The sequence below is a fragment of the Pipra filicauda genome, unplaced genomic scaffold (genome assembly GCF_003945595.2).
Source record: "Pipra filicauda isolate LSUMZ 115617 unplaced genomic scaffold, ASM394559v2 scaffold101_size5749837_pilon, whole genome shotgun sequence".
NCBI lineage: Eukaryota > Metazoa > Chordata > Aves > Passeriformes > Pipridae > Pipra > Pipra filicauda.
The window spans coordinates 3674834-3689863 of NW_024103452.1; the positions used below are offsets into that span (position 1 = coordinate 3674834).

General features: G+C 36.0%; 1 protein-coding gene across 2 annotated transcripts in view; it reads right to left on the reverse strand.

Annotated features, from left to right (window-relative positions):
* CACNA2D1 (calcium voltage-gated channel auxiliary subunit alpha2delta 1) overlaps positions 1 to 15030 on the reverse strand; it is a 379138-nt gene that overhangs the window by 319289 nt on the left and 44819 nt on the right. For both annotated transcript variants that reach the window (XM_027711461.2, XM_039388463.1), the window contains exon 2: positions 9853 to 9934. In XM_027711461.2, coding sequence (XP_027567262.1) covers positions 9853 to 9934 — 82 coding nt within the window. The remainder of the gene's footprint in view (positions 1 to 9852; positions 9935 to 15030) is intronic.

A 15030-nucleotide genomic window follows, 5' to 3' on the forward strand; every position in this document is an offset into this window, starting at 1 on the left:
TGTATGTTAAATCTTTTCTGCAGTCCCTTGGTTGGATGTTGGACCCATGCTGTAGCCTTGTTTCCAACCTGTCTCTGGCTCCATCTCCTTTTACTCCTGGCTGGAGGTCCTGGATGAAACCCAGGTTTGGTTCATTGATTGTCAAAGCTGTCTCTCTGCAATGTGTAATTCTCTGCTAAAAGCAGAAAGAATTGAAGAAGGATGCTTCCTCTTTGCTAACAGCTAGGGGTTTACATAACTTTGAGATTTCTAAACCTAAGGCTGAGCAAGCACCAAAGTCACCTCTGTAGCCCCTGAAAGGAACAGGCATTTCCATATACAGAATATTTCTGTCTGATCCACATCTAGACAAAAGAGAGTTACCTTACAACTCTTGACTGAAGTAAAATCCTTGTCTAATTAATCGTATCAGCATATAAAATAATAAAAAAAAATAGCTAATGCGATAAATTAAGAGTTTTTTCCAATTTATATATCAACTTCAACTTGGCCCAGGATGTCGGTCAGCTCTGAGCTCATTCACTGCTCTTTGTTCTCCCTCTACCTACCAAAAAAATCATACAGACTTATCCCCCAAAAAATTTAGCTTTTCATCTTGAAGAGAAAGGAAACAGCTAGCTTAGGGGGAAAATAAAAGGTCCATTTCTTACAGAAATTTTGGGTAATGCTAAAATTTAAAACAAAAAGAAAAGCTACCTATGAAATTAAAGTTTTATTAACAATACTCAGTGTTTTACAGAATCACAGTTTTAGTTTTAATAACATTGTTTAGCAAACAAAATATCAACTACTTTTTACCTTTTTTTTTTTTTTTATCAAGGCCATGAAGTTGCATGTCATGATCTCGCTTATGAGAGAAAAGCAGAGAACACACAGAACAGACATCCAAGCATATAATGAGATCTTGGGAGCAGAAAAAGTTGGAAAACAGAAATAACCACTCCAATGCACGTGAATTATTGCTATTGCTGTAGATATTCTCCTTTAACTCCAATTTTTAGTAGTCACAAACAACTATACAATCTGCACAGAGTAAGAAAACTGTATCTTCTTACTAGCATATCTTATTTCCTAAATTATATTAATATTTCCTATTTCTAAAACATGTCAGAGAGTTTTTCTTTCCTACAAGACGTTTTTTTTCTTTGAATCAGAAGCAATTCATTGTGAAACACATTGAAAAATGCTCCTTCCCAAGGAGCATTCCGTATGTTCAAAGAAATCTGTCTGAGTATTTTATATGTCTTACTCTCTGCTCCATATAATGTATAAATAAGATTACAGCTGCTCCCTAGCAACTCACAGATGCCTTCATTCTTGAAATTCATGGCAACAACACAGAGGAAAAAACCACCCCAACAGTTTATTGTAGCTGTGGCTTTTCAGAATCACTTGCCTGATCACTGACTCCTGTAAAGGTCTGGGATGACAAGTGACAGGGCAGCTGAAGTGTTGAAAACCATGACATATCATAGTAGTGACGTGCACATTAGAAAAAAAATTATCAGTTCAGTCTTAAGTGAAATGCTCAGACTGAATTCTGCAAGATGCTGGGAACACTTATACCTCAGTTAACATCAGAGAGAGTCTAAGCAGTGCCTGAGTCAATTGGCTCACTTAGGTGCCTACTCAAAGGAAACAGATAATCAGACACACTTTGTAAGAATCATCATCCACTTTTGACTGTTGAGAATTACCAGAGTAGTCCAGAGGACTTTCAAATTAAGAAGTAATTTTTGTAATTGTCACTTTGTATTTAAACCTTCTTAAAACAAGAAGTTCAGCTTTGTGCCTCTGCTACTGTACAAACATCTTTTGTTAAGAAAAATGTACTTTTAGGCACCTAATTTTGCTTCCTAGTGATATTAATACAGTATTAAATAACATCATTTATTGGTTTCACAGCAGTTTTAGCTCAGGCTTTTAGCTGAGACTGGGTAAGAACTCAGAAATACCAGTTCATGATGAATGCAAGTGGATCTTTCTTGTAACAGAAGAACAATAGCAAGAAAGTTTTTCACTTTTTTTCTGCACTTCTGGTATATTTGGAGATGGGCACTTATGTAGTTTCTCAAACTCACTTATTCATCCAAAATTTTGTCCTGCCTTAGCTGCTATTAATGAAATTTAACACCTGCTGACTCTCTTCTCAAAGGTAATTTTAAATCTCAGGGAAATAGAAAAGTTTTTTTGGTATTTAACTAATCACAGGACTTGGAAACTGATTAGCTCTAATGTGCAGATTTTTATTGGTTGTGGTGTGTGAATTTTTTTCTGAGGAAAATGTTTAATTTGCTCTCAGCTTCTACGAAAACAATCTGAACAAAAGCACCAACAAGACAGAATTTATTCTTGTTAAAGCCAGTGGAAAATTATAAATTAATCAAGAACAGTGCTTTGATAAAAGATTATCCAGATCATCAAATAGTAATTAAAACTATGGTAATATTAGGCCATCTCTTCCCTTGAGCTTAAGCAAGCTTTGTTAATGCAGCCACCTATTCTCAGTGACTTGCAGCTGGTTTTGCCTGCTGGATGAAGGAATTCTTCAAAATGCCAGTTTATTGCTAAGGGAGTAGAGGGAGAGTAGAATCTGCAATTAAGAAATGAGGCTCCCTCTGTCTTGACAATCTCTTCATTTTCACTTGGATTACAAAGAAAACTTGAAGATACGTCTTCAAATTTCCCAGCCTGCATTTTTAAAAGTGATTTCATTTTTCTAATATCTTGACATTGGTCAGCAATGCGTAAACGCAAAAGAATTTAGTTTGAAAAATTCTATTTTTAATGCCTGCAGCTTTGGTATTTAGTTGCATGCAAATCATAGCAGTGGTAGTGGTATAACGCAAATGGGACATACCTTTATAAATACTTATTGTTAAAAAAACAGTTAATGATTTTGGGAGTCTCTAACCAGGCTAACTCCTCTCATACATTATTTTAATTCTGGTAAGTGGACTCTGACTCTTCAATAAATACCTGAAATTACTATGTTTCATGTACCAACCCCTTCATAATTCCATGCAAAAAGTAATCCCTACCTCACTTTCCTTCACCACACCATGCTCAGACAGCAGACTGGTGTCCTCATCTTAGGGATGAGGCAAAAGACACAGGTGTGAATAGTGTACAACGGCCTATGTATGGTTTAGAAGGCATTCAAGTGTTTCAGAGCCTCATGTACTGGCCTCATATACTCCCACTCAGCCATACTTTCTCATAACTGTCTGTTTTATTACACATTACTAAGGGAATTTAAAAAATAAAATAGAGTTGCTTTCTTGTTTTCAGATTTTTCTCCTTCCTTTCCTTAGAAAAACAACAAAGAAAAATTGCACTTTTTGTGGAAAACTGCAGTTGTAGACTACCAGAATCACTCATAAAAATGGCCTGAACTCAAGGAATTTTTAGCAAATATAAACCTGGCAACACAATGAAGATACAAGTGCTTCAACAACTTCAATACTGTTGATTTTTTTAAATTTTCATTTAAATATTAAAACAGAATTTTGTTGTATTTCTTTTATGTGAGTAAAAAGTCTTCTCTATATAATTTAATGTTTAAAAAAAAACTGTTTAGAGTTTTGTTTCATTGAAGCAAAGACACAAAAGGAGAGGAGAAAAGTTACAATACATTTCTGATTTTTGAGATCAGTCACAGTGAACCTCACTGACCGGCACAATTTCAATGAATATGAAAGTTTCCTTAATTCCCATATTTAGCTCATTTAAACATTTGCTTTCATTTCTTAGAGCACTGGAGAGTACGCCCAGGACACAGCTAGTGAATTACACCAGTTCTGCCTACAAGTGTTGTGGTATTAATTATATTTTGCATTTTCAGAGATGAAGAGGGATGGAGACTGGAGACCAATACTATTATTTTATATGTCAGACATCTTAAAGTCCAGGGTCCTCAGAATCTTTCGCAATCAGAATAGTCAAATTAAATTCAGACTTACAAAGTCCACAGACAAGACTTCCAGAGAAATGGAAACTGAATATATTTATTTTGGTTGCTATTCTTAAAATCAAACTGTCTTAAAAAAAAAATCTAACTCTCACATTTCTTCTTTATATTTTTCTTAATCATAAAAGTCTCCATTACTTCAACCTTAACAAGGGTGAGTGTAGCATATTTTGGAATGTGTCCATATATCCCCTAGGCCCATCTGGTAGTTCATCAGAAAATAGCATGAGGCACAAAATTCTTTGCCTTTGGCTAAAGCATATACAAACTGAATCCAACTTGATACATGCAGTATTTTAAAATAAATAAATTATTAATAAAGACGGTAAAAATAAATAGAAATTTTAAATCCATGGATTTGTTTGATGTTTTCAATAAATAATTTCAAATTTCTATAGTCTTTGCTAATTCATCCCATTTACTTTATGATTGTAAAGAAAGAGCCACATAATTATCATGCCATTCATTGAGAAACATAATGAAAATGTTTACAGCTAAGTTGCCTGACAAACCACCTTCTTAAGCAGGAATTGCAAGCACCTATGAAAATAGGGAAAATCCTTCACATATAAATTTTAAGTGAAGCTCAAGTAAGCTGTTAAAATCTCCCTTTGCACAGACCTCTACAGAGATAACGAAGAGAACAAGACAAGCACTATATGACAGTTCCTATAGGTCTAAGTTAGTGGTATGCCTCTACCTGTAGATCTTCTAGAACACAGAGCTTACCTGAAATCTGTGGAGTCCAACAACAGAAACTTACTCTGGGTTACAATTCCTTCTGGCGGAAGGAAGCTTTCCTGTACAAGCCTGCTCCAGGACAGGTCATATCAGAGACCAGTCTCTCTTAAAAGTCACTCATCTCAGTTAAACTCTAGAAACTGATCCAAGACCTGGAAAGCTAAAAGTGTGGCCTGGGAAGCTGCTGCCAATGTGAGTGCTCCAGCAGACTTGCACCATCTGTGCATCAGGCACACAGACCTTGCACTGAGCGGTGGATGAAATGTGCTCCTGCAGAACCTCGGCTGGGTTGTTCGGTAAGGAAGAGCTAGTAATTATAAAACAACATTCAAAAGACAAAATAAATAGAAATCTTCTAACAGTTGCTGGTGGATGTGTTTTTTGAATGGCACTCATTAGTATGTATCATATATCCACATGTAGTTCTCTTTATATTTTGGAAGAAGAAATAGTATTTCTATCTCAGTACAAATATAATTTAAAGGCCAAGTCAGTCTATATGGGTTCACTCTACAGCTCCTGGGACTGTAATAACAGCATGCCTTATGAACATCATGCATGAATTGTTTTTCCAGCCATGTATCAAAAAGCAAACAGATTCAGAGAGTAGAGTTCCTTGGAACTGCTTCTCTGTCTGCTGCTTCATTCAATTATGCCGTTGTTTGAAAAGGTTACACAGCACAAGACGGCATTTTTTTGCTGTAACAGCCATAGTGAAACTCCAGTGTGTTTGTCACGTCAAAGCTCTTAACAGAGACCCACATTTTTTAATGCAGTGTTCCTGTAAAAGAGGATTCTCTTCAATCAGTTTGGAACAGACAAGCTCGTGCATTGCTATAAGGCATGTTCTCTACTCCGAGGTCTTCCTTTCTGGGTACTGCAGGGTTCCCTTCCTTCTCTCTCCTGTCCCTAGAGGTATTTTAGGAGCTGGAATTCAGAAGCATACTCGTTGTAGTTTATTAGATTAAAAGAGCTGTCAATTAGCTTAGTCATGAGTCTTCGCTGTGAACCATCTATGTAAAAATGGAAGTTGAGCACACTTTCATCAAAATGGTACTGCGTATTTACTTAATTTTGTAGTTCAGTAGGCTATTCAGCTCTTTTTTTTTTTTTCCTGTATGCTGAGGTATCTGTTTTTAGGTAAAGAAAGTGACTTTGACCTTTGTACAATTTTTTGTCTTTTAAAAGACAGATCAGATACAACCTTGATATTTATTTTGCTACATATATTTTAAAATTCTATTAAACTGCTGTCTATTCCTTCTTACTTTTTTTTCTAACAGTCTATTTGCTCTGTAGAAAACCTGTATCATTCACACCAGAGCAGCTTCATAACGCCTGACTGCTTAGAGAGTTCATGAGTAAGATAAAGTTACATGAACCTTTTTAAGTTGAAATGACAGTTATCTGCCTAGATTGTTTTTGTTTTTGTTTAGTTTTGTTTGTTTTTAAACACCAGACTTATAACACTAGAGGGAATACACTAAGCTGTGCTTTGGCGAGAGACACTTAAAGAAGCACACTGAAGCTCTTGTAGCTCTTTTTCAAAGATTTTCCTGTGTATCCTGTTTTCCTGTTTTTAGGTGTCAAGATGTATATACATACAATACTTCCTTACAAACATTTCCTTTGCTCTTATGGGAAAAAAAATAAAATTTAAATCATAGAAAGGACCCAACAGTGCCCTAGTCAAATGAGCAACTACAGCAGCAATATTGTCAAGATATAGCCTCTGTTTCTTGTGTGAAAATCTGCTTGTATTTTTTTCAAAGTACTTTTTACCTGCTTGACTTGTAAATTAAATATTGTTAGGCATGATTCTTCACAAATGTAAATTAGCATAATCCACTGCAGTCAGTGGAGCTCTGCCAGTTTTCAACCAGCTGAGTATTTTGGCATCTTAAATCCTGACTTCCTGCCTTGTTGAAGCAATCTTCACATTACTATAATAGGCATACTACATTGGTACTAAGTCCAAGTTGGAGTTCTCCCAGATCTCACCTAAACTCCTAGCAATGTCCAAAAAAGTAGGATTTAAAAATGTCCTTTAATACTATTTTTGGAAGACTATTTTGAGACCATTCCCAGATGGTATAAATAAGACTTGAAGGACATAAGGAGGAACTACACTTTAAACACGATCATGGAACTCACAGTTAGATGTTACTAGTAGCAGTGTTGATTCATATCACCAAAGTAATAATTTACCACAACTAATTCATGAATGTTCTGGAGCTAAAGGTCTAAACAGAAACATGAAAATCAAAGCTCAATTCTTGGCTGGATCAGGATTCTCTCTGTATGGTAAATATAAACTAGTGAGTACATCTGTAAATTAAAGATCATGGTTTTTTTGCACACCATAATAATCTTCAGCTCTCACCTGCCTCTCCATCTCCTATGCACCTCCATTTTGTCTGTCTCTTCTACTCTAGATATACTGTTTTACCTGGTTAAGGCTACTAGCCTCATTTAAATAAATTTAATTTAATGGCATCCAATTTTTTTTTACAGTTTTGCTTACTATAAGCATTATATTACTGTCATCACTCCTAACAAGAGAAAAGGTGTGTAAAATGTCTATTGGCATAAGCATATTCATATATTCAGAGACAGAATCATTGAAGTAATTCACTAAATAAACTCCTTCTCTTTTTAAGCATTATGTGGAATATTCATTAATATATTATTTTGTATCCTCGCTATAGAGATCTTTTCAAAAGTTGTGATTAATGAGAGTTGCAATGGCTTAAAATGGTTATATTATAAATGCAAAAGCAAGAGAAAGAGTGGTTAGTCACTAGGACAAGACTGTGATTCCAAGTCACTGCAAGGAAGTTGTCAATGATCAAAGAAAAAGGAATTATTTTCTGAGGAGATTCTTCTCCTTAAACGTGATTCCATGAAATTTAGTACATGTTGAATGCAAACACCTTAAATACTAATAATGCTTTCCCTGGTTATCTATATCCACAGTGCAGAATAAATTAGACTTTTATATAGGTACTGATCTCAACAGGGCAGCTATTCACCTAACATATCTCTCACCTAAGTTTAATGGTCATCCAGATTTTAATTTTTTTATTCCTTTGTAATTACATAGGAAGTTTTACATTGTCTCTGGTGAAAAGCTCTCTCAGTCTAAAATTAAATTACTGGGAATTCAGGCAGTGCTCCTATCCCTCTCCATCATGGTCAGAAAAAAATATTTTACAGTTCTCCAGAAGAGACCATTGTGTAGTATAATTCCCTGCAGCACAAAGACCCCAGACATTAATGCACATAGAGGCATAAACAGCACCGATGAACCCGAAGAGACTTCCAATAAGTCATGGGAGCACCATGAACCTGCATAGCAGAGCAGCTAATTGAAAAAGCCCTGCTTGATTTATGAAGAATTCACACCAGTTGAAAATGTATTAATTGTTCTACTTCGAGAGTTATCTTGGTCATTTTAGAGATCTTCATAGAAGACTCAATTGCATGAAGCAGACACAGATTGTAACTTCAGTTGAATCAGTGGGAATTCTTTCCCTGAGTCCAGGGAGAGGCTGACCAGGTTGTGAAATCGTTACACGTCCTTGCCAAGAGCTTTAACCTCACACTTGGCCAAATTAAAATTAATTTTCCCTAGGACAAGGAAAGACATTTCTCCCACCAAAAGTCTATCTGATTATTACAGCTGTTGACAGAAATTCATGTTTACTATTTTACAATAGGAGCACTCTTCTCCTTCTTTTTGTATTAATCATTCTGCTTTTGGAGGGAGGAGGGGCAGAACAGCCGAACAAATGTATTTCTTTTTTTAAGTTCATATGAAGACTATAGGCTTGGCCCAAACAATTCTAGAGTTGGAAGAAGAAATGAATCAGAAAAAAAGCTGAAAATTCAATCTGGCTGTAAGTATTTTTAAAGCTTGAGCAACTGAAGGCAAGTTCTGTGAATAAAAGTGACAAGCATGCAGGCATGATGTTTTTCATGTATTGTAGTCTTCGTATTTCCAAGATTAGGGTTTGTTTCAGGAGAGATCTGACTAAATGTTAATAGGCAGTGAGCAGAAAAAAAAGGATGTCATTAAAAAATGGGAAAGTGACAACAGCCTGTAAACAAAAGAAAAGTGGGAGAGACTGCACAGCTCACACGTCTCAGGGCTTTGCATTCTCCCTTGCAGGCAAGAGAGCTAATTAAAACCTTGTGGCTAGAGAAAGACATCATGCAACTTAGGTCAAACAAATGGCTTTGATATAGAGACATATTTTACATGGAAACATTCCCCTTCCATGCTTTAAATCCTAGGATTACAAACACGTATCAACCATCTTGTGAATATCCTCTGAGACAACATTATTTGCTTGAAGTGTATTATAAATTCTGGCTTTCAAAAAGAAACTTACCTACAGTATTCACACACATGTTTTTTGTTTTTATCCACATGAACGTCACTGCACTAAAGCTGGTAGCACAGAAGCAGACACAGCACTTGTGCAGGGATACGGAGAGGGAATTGTATAGTCATATGGCTGTGTACTAGATCATGATGTATACACACAAAGTTGTATAGGCAGAGTAATCCTTACATTTTCTGAATTATGACTATACTTTTCTGCAGTGTCAGATGTTGTTGCCTTCTATAAATAGAACATAGTGCAAAAAAAATCTTCTTAATGAAAGATTTGTAAATTCTTCCCTAAACCAAACTTTGTGTTAAATTCAAAGAGGTGAACAAAAGTAGTTTTCATTCTCATCTATGTTTCTTCTAACCAGAAGTTGTCCCATTTCACGAAATATGTGTCAGAAAAATAGGCTACCTTGTTAATAGACAGCAGAATTCTCCACTGCTGTGAATGGTTGCTTCCTGGATACCGTATTTGACAAACACAGAACATAAAAGCCCTTGCTTCAGGTGGAAGTGTTGCAACAATGGTAAGCCTTATGTCTGATATTGCAGAGCTGATTAAATATTATCTATGAGCAAGTGAATAGATGGATGTCTGTTATTCATTTCTCTCTCAGTAAGCACTGCAGGGTTTAATTCCCCAAAATCATTTTACTATGTTGCAATGAAATGATCATAATGCCCAGATGATTCACGTCCTTCACTTCACTTCCTAGTTACTACAGTTTGAGGTGTGTCTTCTTACCTTAGCAAGCTGTTCCACTCCGCTTGCAGTTCGTGCCAGTGTTACGAGATCTTCTTGCATCTTATCTACCCATGATTTTATCCTACAGAAACCAAAAAGAAAAGAGAGACATCCAATCAGATCACTGGCAAGTGGAAATCACATGCAATTATACAGCACAAGGAAAGGGAAAAAATTCAGAATATGTTGATAAAATTGAAAACAAAACATAAAAAGTTTGTCTTTGAGGGTTTTTTCAATAGATCTCTACCCAGTCTTGATGACCCAAATCTTCTGATACAGTTTTCTGCAGTGGCCACCACGCTAAGTCAGCTGGAAACCAAGCGTGCTATCGTATCTGTGTAGCCAAGCTGTGGCAAAGATCTCCTCAACAGAGCTGGTATGTTGCCTGCCAGGACAACCAGCCTGACCTGCAGCTCGCTCCCAGCAATGCCTCTCCTGAGGGCCTCAAGGTCCCTCTCCCAACAGACAGCACAAGCAGAGAAAAGCAGCCAATTGGAAGCAGGTTTAGAAACCTGACTAAACTTTTCGGCCTGTAGCCCTTCTCCAGACACTTGAAGGAAGCAACAGTGAGACAGGCAGCAGTGAGCATGACTTATTTTGGGAAGGCACATCTGCTCCTGGCTGCTGTCACCAGGGAACAGGTGATTTGCTGCTGTGCATCCTCTACTGTCTGTACCCAGCAAACCCAACTCTCTGGAAAAGCATTGGATCCAACACAGTTTCTGTGCCATGCCATGTTCTGTAGCAGGGAAGGAGCCATGGTACACGTTTATTCCAGTTAGGTCCGTGTTCAGAAGAAGGTTGTGTAGCTTGCCTAGCCAGAAAGTTCCATCTCCAACTCATCTCTCACATTATCCCTGTCATTATGCCAGCTTTCTACTCTGAAACCTGGAACAAATAAATATATTTAGCCATTTCCTAGCCTTAATCTAATACCCAAGGGATTATTCATTAATAAAGGAAAGACAGGAAAAAGAGAAATTCCATTTTTACTTCAATATGGAAAAATTGGAAGACTAAGAAAGAAGATAGAAGACTTATTTTACTCCTTCTTTCCATGGCCATTAATACATTTTCTGTTAATCCAATACCAATATCTTTAAAGAGCACAATCTCTATTATAGAGTTGCAAGTTGACTACTTTTAATAAAGGATCCTTCCTCATGAGTCCTTCATGCATGGAAACTATATTTTCATTGACTACAGCAACTGATTCCATCATTGTTTTAGTACTCCCAAATCTTCCCATCTATACTATGCTTTCCAAAAACTGAGACAAATTAATTTCCTGGTTCAAATCTCCACAAAGCCCTATATTATATAAACATTTAGTTCAGCATAGAAATCAGTCCGTTTAAAATCATGGTGCATTATGTTTACCGTGGTTTTTAGCCCATCATGTGAGAAGAGAATTGACTCACAAGCACAAGCATGAGCAAAACCAACAAAATGCTATCATCTTCCATTTTTGAATGGTTTCTATTTTTCTGTGTGAGAGAATGAGGTATATGAAAGGTGAAAAAGTGAAACCCATTAACCAAAAGTGTTTTCAAAAGCATAAAATAAATAATTGAACACACTGAGATTTTTTTTTTACAATCCATTTCAGTTATAAAAATTGTGGGTGTTATTTCTAAGAGGAGTCGATAGAAAAAAATCAGGGAGGATTGATTTTTAAATTGACTTTTTCCATTTCCCACTGCTCTGTACTTTTACTGAATATATTCCTCTCTGTACTTAAAGGAATCCGGAATTTTGAAAACAATTAGTTAGTTATCTAGTTAGCTAAATTTGAAATTTTAAAAGAAGCTACCCTTAAAAACAGTAATTACCTATTAGTACTATTACTTGTAAATTAAATATGGGTCATTTTTCCTTTAACTTGCAAAAATATTGATTTTTCAATAAATACTTCTTAAATATTGTCTAAAACTGTCTTCACACAGTTAACCCACAACTTACTTTTTGGGGTTAGTCATGAGACTAGTCTTTGTTTTATTGTGGGCTTTATTTGTTTCAATTTATGATTAAGGTAGGCTTCTGCTTCAGTCAATGGAAAAAGGTATCTCCAGAGCTGACTCACTCTATCTTCAGCCAATATCAGTTTCTAAACTGGAATTTCTCTCCCCATCTGTAACTAAAATGTAAATAAGAAGGCTTCTTCCAATACTGACTGTATATTTACATTAAAAGATTATTTTCTTGCATATTCATCTTAGCTTATTAGGCCTTCTGGGGTGAAAACTGTCCTTTTTTTGCTTTCCTGTACAGCAGGGTCCAACATCATCACAGAATTATGGAATCATAGAATAGTTTGGGTTGGAAGGGACCTTTAAAGGTCATCCAGTCCAACCCCCGCCCTGCAATGAGCAAGGACATGTTCAACTATCTCAAGTTGTTCAGAGGGTAAAAAGTAATAACTTCAGAAGGGTTGTGTTAGATTACTATCAAAAGAACAAATGATAAAATGACATTTTACAACATTGAGGAAGCTCAGTATAATTCCTCTTGCTTTCCCACAGGAATTTAAATATTATTAGTATTATTTATAAAGTATAATGTCAGTATTTCTGCATCTCAGTTTCCTACCTTGCCACCAGATAAAAGTGTACATTTGAGAAATTTCACGTTCCTCACAGGCTGTTTTTCAGAAATGGACACACTCAGGTTCTATAACTTTCACTGGAAAATGACATAGAATGTATAAAATAGAAGTTGTGGGTTTGTTTTTTTTCAGTTAAGGAAGCACATTATCTTATTGTATTTTTTTATTTGTTTGTTGGTTTGTTTGTTTAATTGTGAGTCTTTAAAGAAAAATTAACTAGGAGCCTTCAGGCACTGAAATGCTTGGTTGGTGCTCCTTTTAACTGAAGTCTGCAATATCTGTCTGACAGCTGCTCATGGTCAGAGTTTATTTAACAATTGGAAAGCTGTCACAGCAAACGTGAGCTCCCATGACTTAAAGCAGCAGCAGTCATTTTTTTTTCTGCAAAGGGCACCAACAGAAAGCCTGTACAAAAGGCTGGTTTGTTCCTATCGCTATTGCTTTGGCATGAACACTGCAATGGATGTTCCACTGAAAGGTGATTATGTTCTGCAGGACAATTGATTTTAACCCCCTTCTCCCCCACACAGGTTGTCCCTGTATGAAGCACTGACTAGACAAAAGGAGTGTGCACATGCCTTCCCACAGTAACTTCCAAGTGATCTGAATGATGAAGGGAAATATCTGATTAAAGACAGACAGACACAGGTCATTTACTGGGGAATTAGAAGGTACGACCTTGCTGCTGTCACCTGGGCTCTGATCAGATTGATGAAGAAATAGTCAAAACACTACAGAACCATCCATCCACATTACATTATTAGCCAGCCTAGCATAACAGCTATTTTGACAGCACAGAAAGCATTTATTTTTCATTTTCCCTCCTTTTTTTTTCATTATTTTACAGGAAGACAATTATATTTCCTAAAATCAAAGGATTTTCACAGGTACACCCCTAGTCACACTCCAAGTAGAACTTAATATTGCAGGTGCTACGCCAAGAAATCTGTCTTTTAATTTCATTAAAAACCTACTTTTATATTAAACCTGTATACGAAACTATACTAGGAGAACAGAGCACTGCTCAATTACAGGGGTAAAAGAAACCAAGAAATCTAGATGTAGAATAACCTGGCTATAACCTTTTTTTTACTGCTGAAACTGATGTAGTATTTTTCTGCTGACTTCAAGGACAGTAGATTCATGTAATGATATTCCATAGCTTTGCAGACTACTCACACTAATTTAAGGTCCATTAGCTGACTTCTGCTTGGGTAATGTCTTACAAAGAGGCAGGCATAGACCTTAACTGTGCTAGCTGAGGTCAGTTGGTATACTGGAGGTGCACATCCAGTTCTCTTCAGTTAAGATTACATTCTGCTCAAGTTTCTGAATAGTTCTTGTACATAAAAATAACAACAAATGAAGTAATGAAAGCTATAAGTAGTGAGAGGAAGAAGTATTTTCAAAATAGGTCAATATTTCTTTGATTATCAAAAAGGAAAAATATACATAACACATTGCTCCTAACTCAATTGAAAAGTGGTGTTTGGAAAATGAAGATAAATGAGATTAGGCTCAGAAACTGAGAGAGTAAGCTTCACTATATTTTTTCAAGCTAGCCACACTTTTTTTCTTACTCAGAAAAACCTTCACTTTCAGGTTCACATGCTTTTTAGAAGATTTGCTATCAGTGAAGGAGGGGGGAAAGGCTACAAAATGATTGTAACGGCAGGATTCCCAACAATTCTTTGTCCCTCTTAGGCAACACCAAAGGGCAGGAAGAAATTGTTATCGTAATTTGTAAAAGGCATGTGAAAGAAGAATATATTTTACAATGGAATTACTAACCTTCTACACAGAAATTGCCCATGTTGCTGCATTTACACCTCCCACTGCACAACTAGTGATTTTTAATAGGACTATATATTTTGATGACCTATAAGTTGACAGTACTCATATTTCAGGTATGGGGATGGATGGATAGAATTACAGAGAACTGGACTTTGGAAGTAGTAATAAAGGCAGGCTTTGTAAAACACTGAAGAAATTGTCATAATGTACTAAAATCACACTGATTCTAAAACAGGGAAAGAAAGGGGTTGTACATGAAGAGTCTGATGCAAAGATCATTAAAACCCCATTGTTATCAAATCAAGCTCTCGAATCTCCACTATCTCTATAGCCAGAAAACGAATAAAATAGGCTTATAGAATTTAGATGTGACATAAAACCAAATGAAGGCAAAGTTGTCCATATAAGCTTTTGTGAATTTTCCAGATCCTACTCTAGTATTTATAATAGTCCAGTTAGATGCCAGTTAGAAGCAAAGTTGTCCATATAAGCTTTTGTGAATTTCCAGATCCTACTCTAGTATTTATAATAGTCCAGTTAGATGCCATAGAGTGGAGGAGAATTAATTTAACCAATCATATTCATGCTCACCTTATTCTATGACTTCTATGGTTATGAAAATCTCAGGATGGTGCACAGACCTCCAATTCTCCTTTTTCTGTTGTTTGGAAATTTCCTAATGCACTATGTGAAGGTATAATAGCTTAAAACTATAGTATAAATACTATATAAAATAGCAGTTTGAAAGGAAGTTAAAGATTCAGAATTTTAAATGA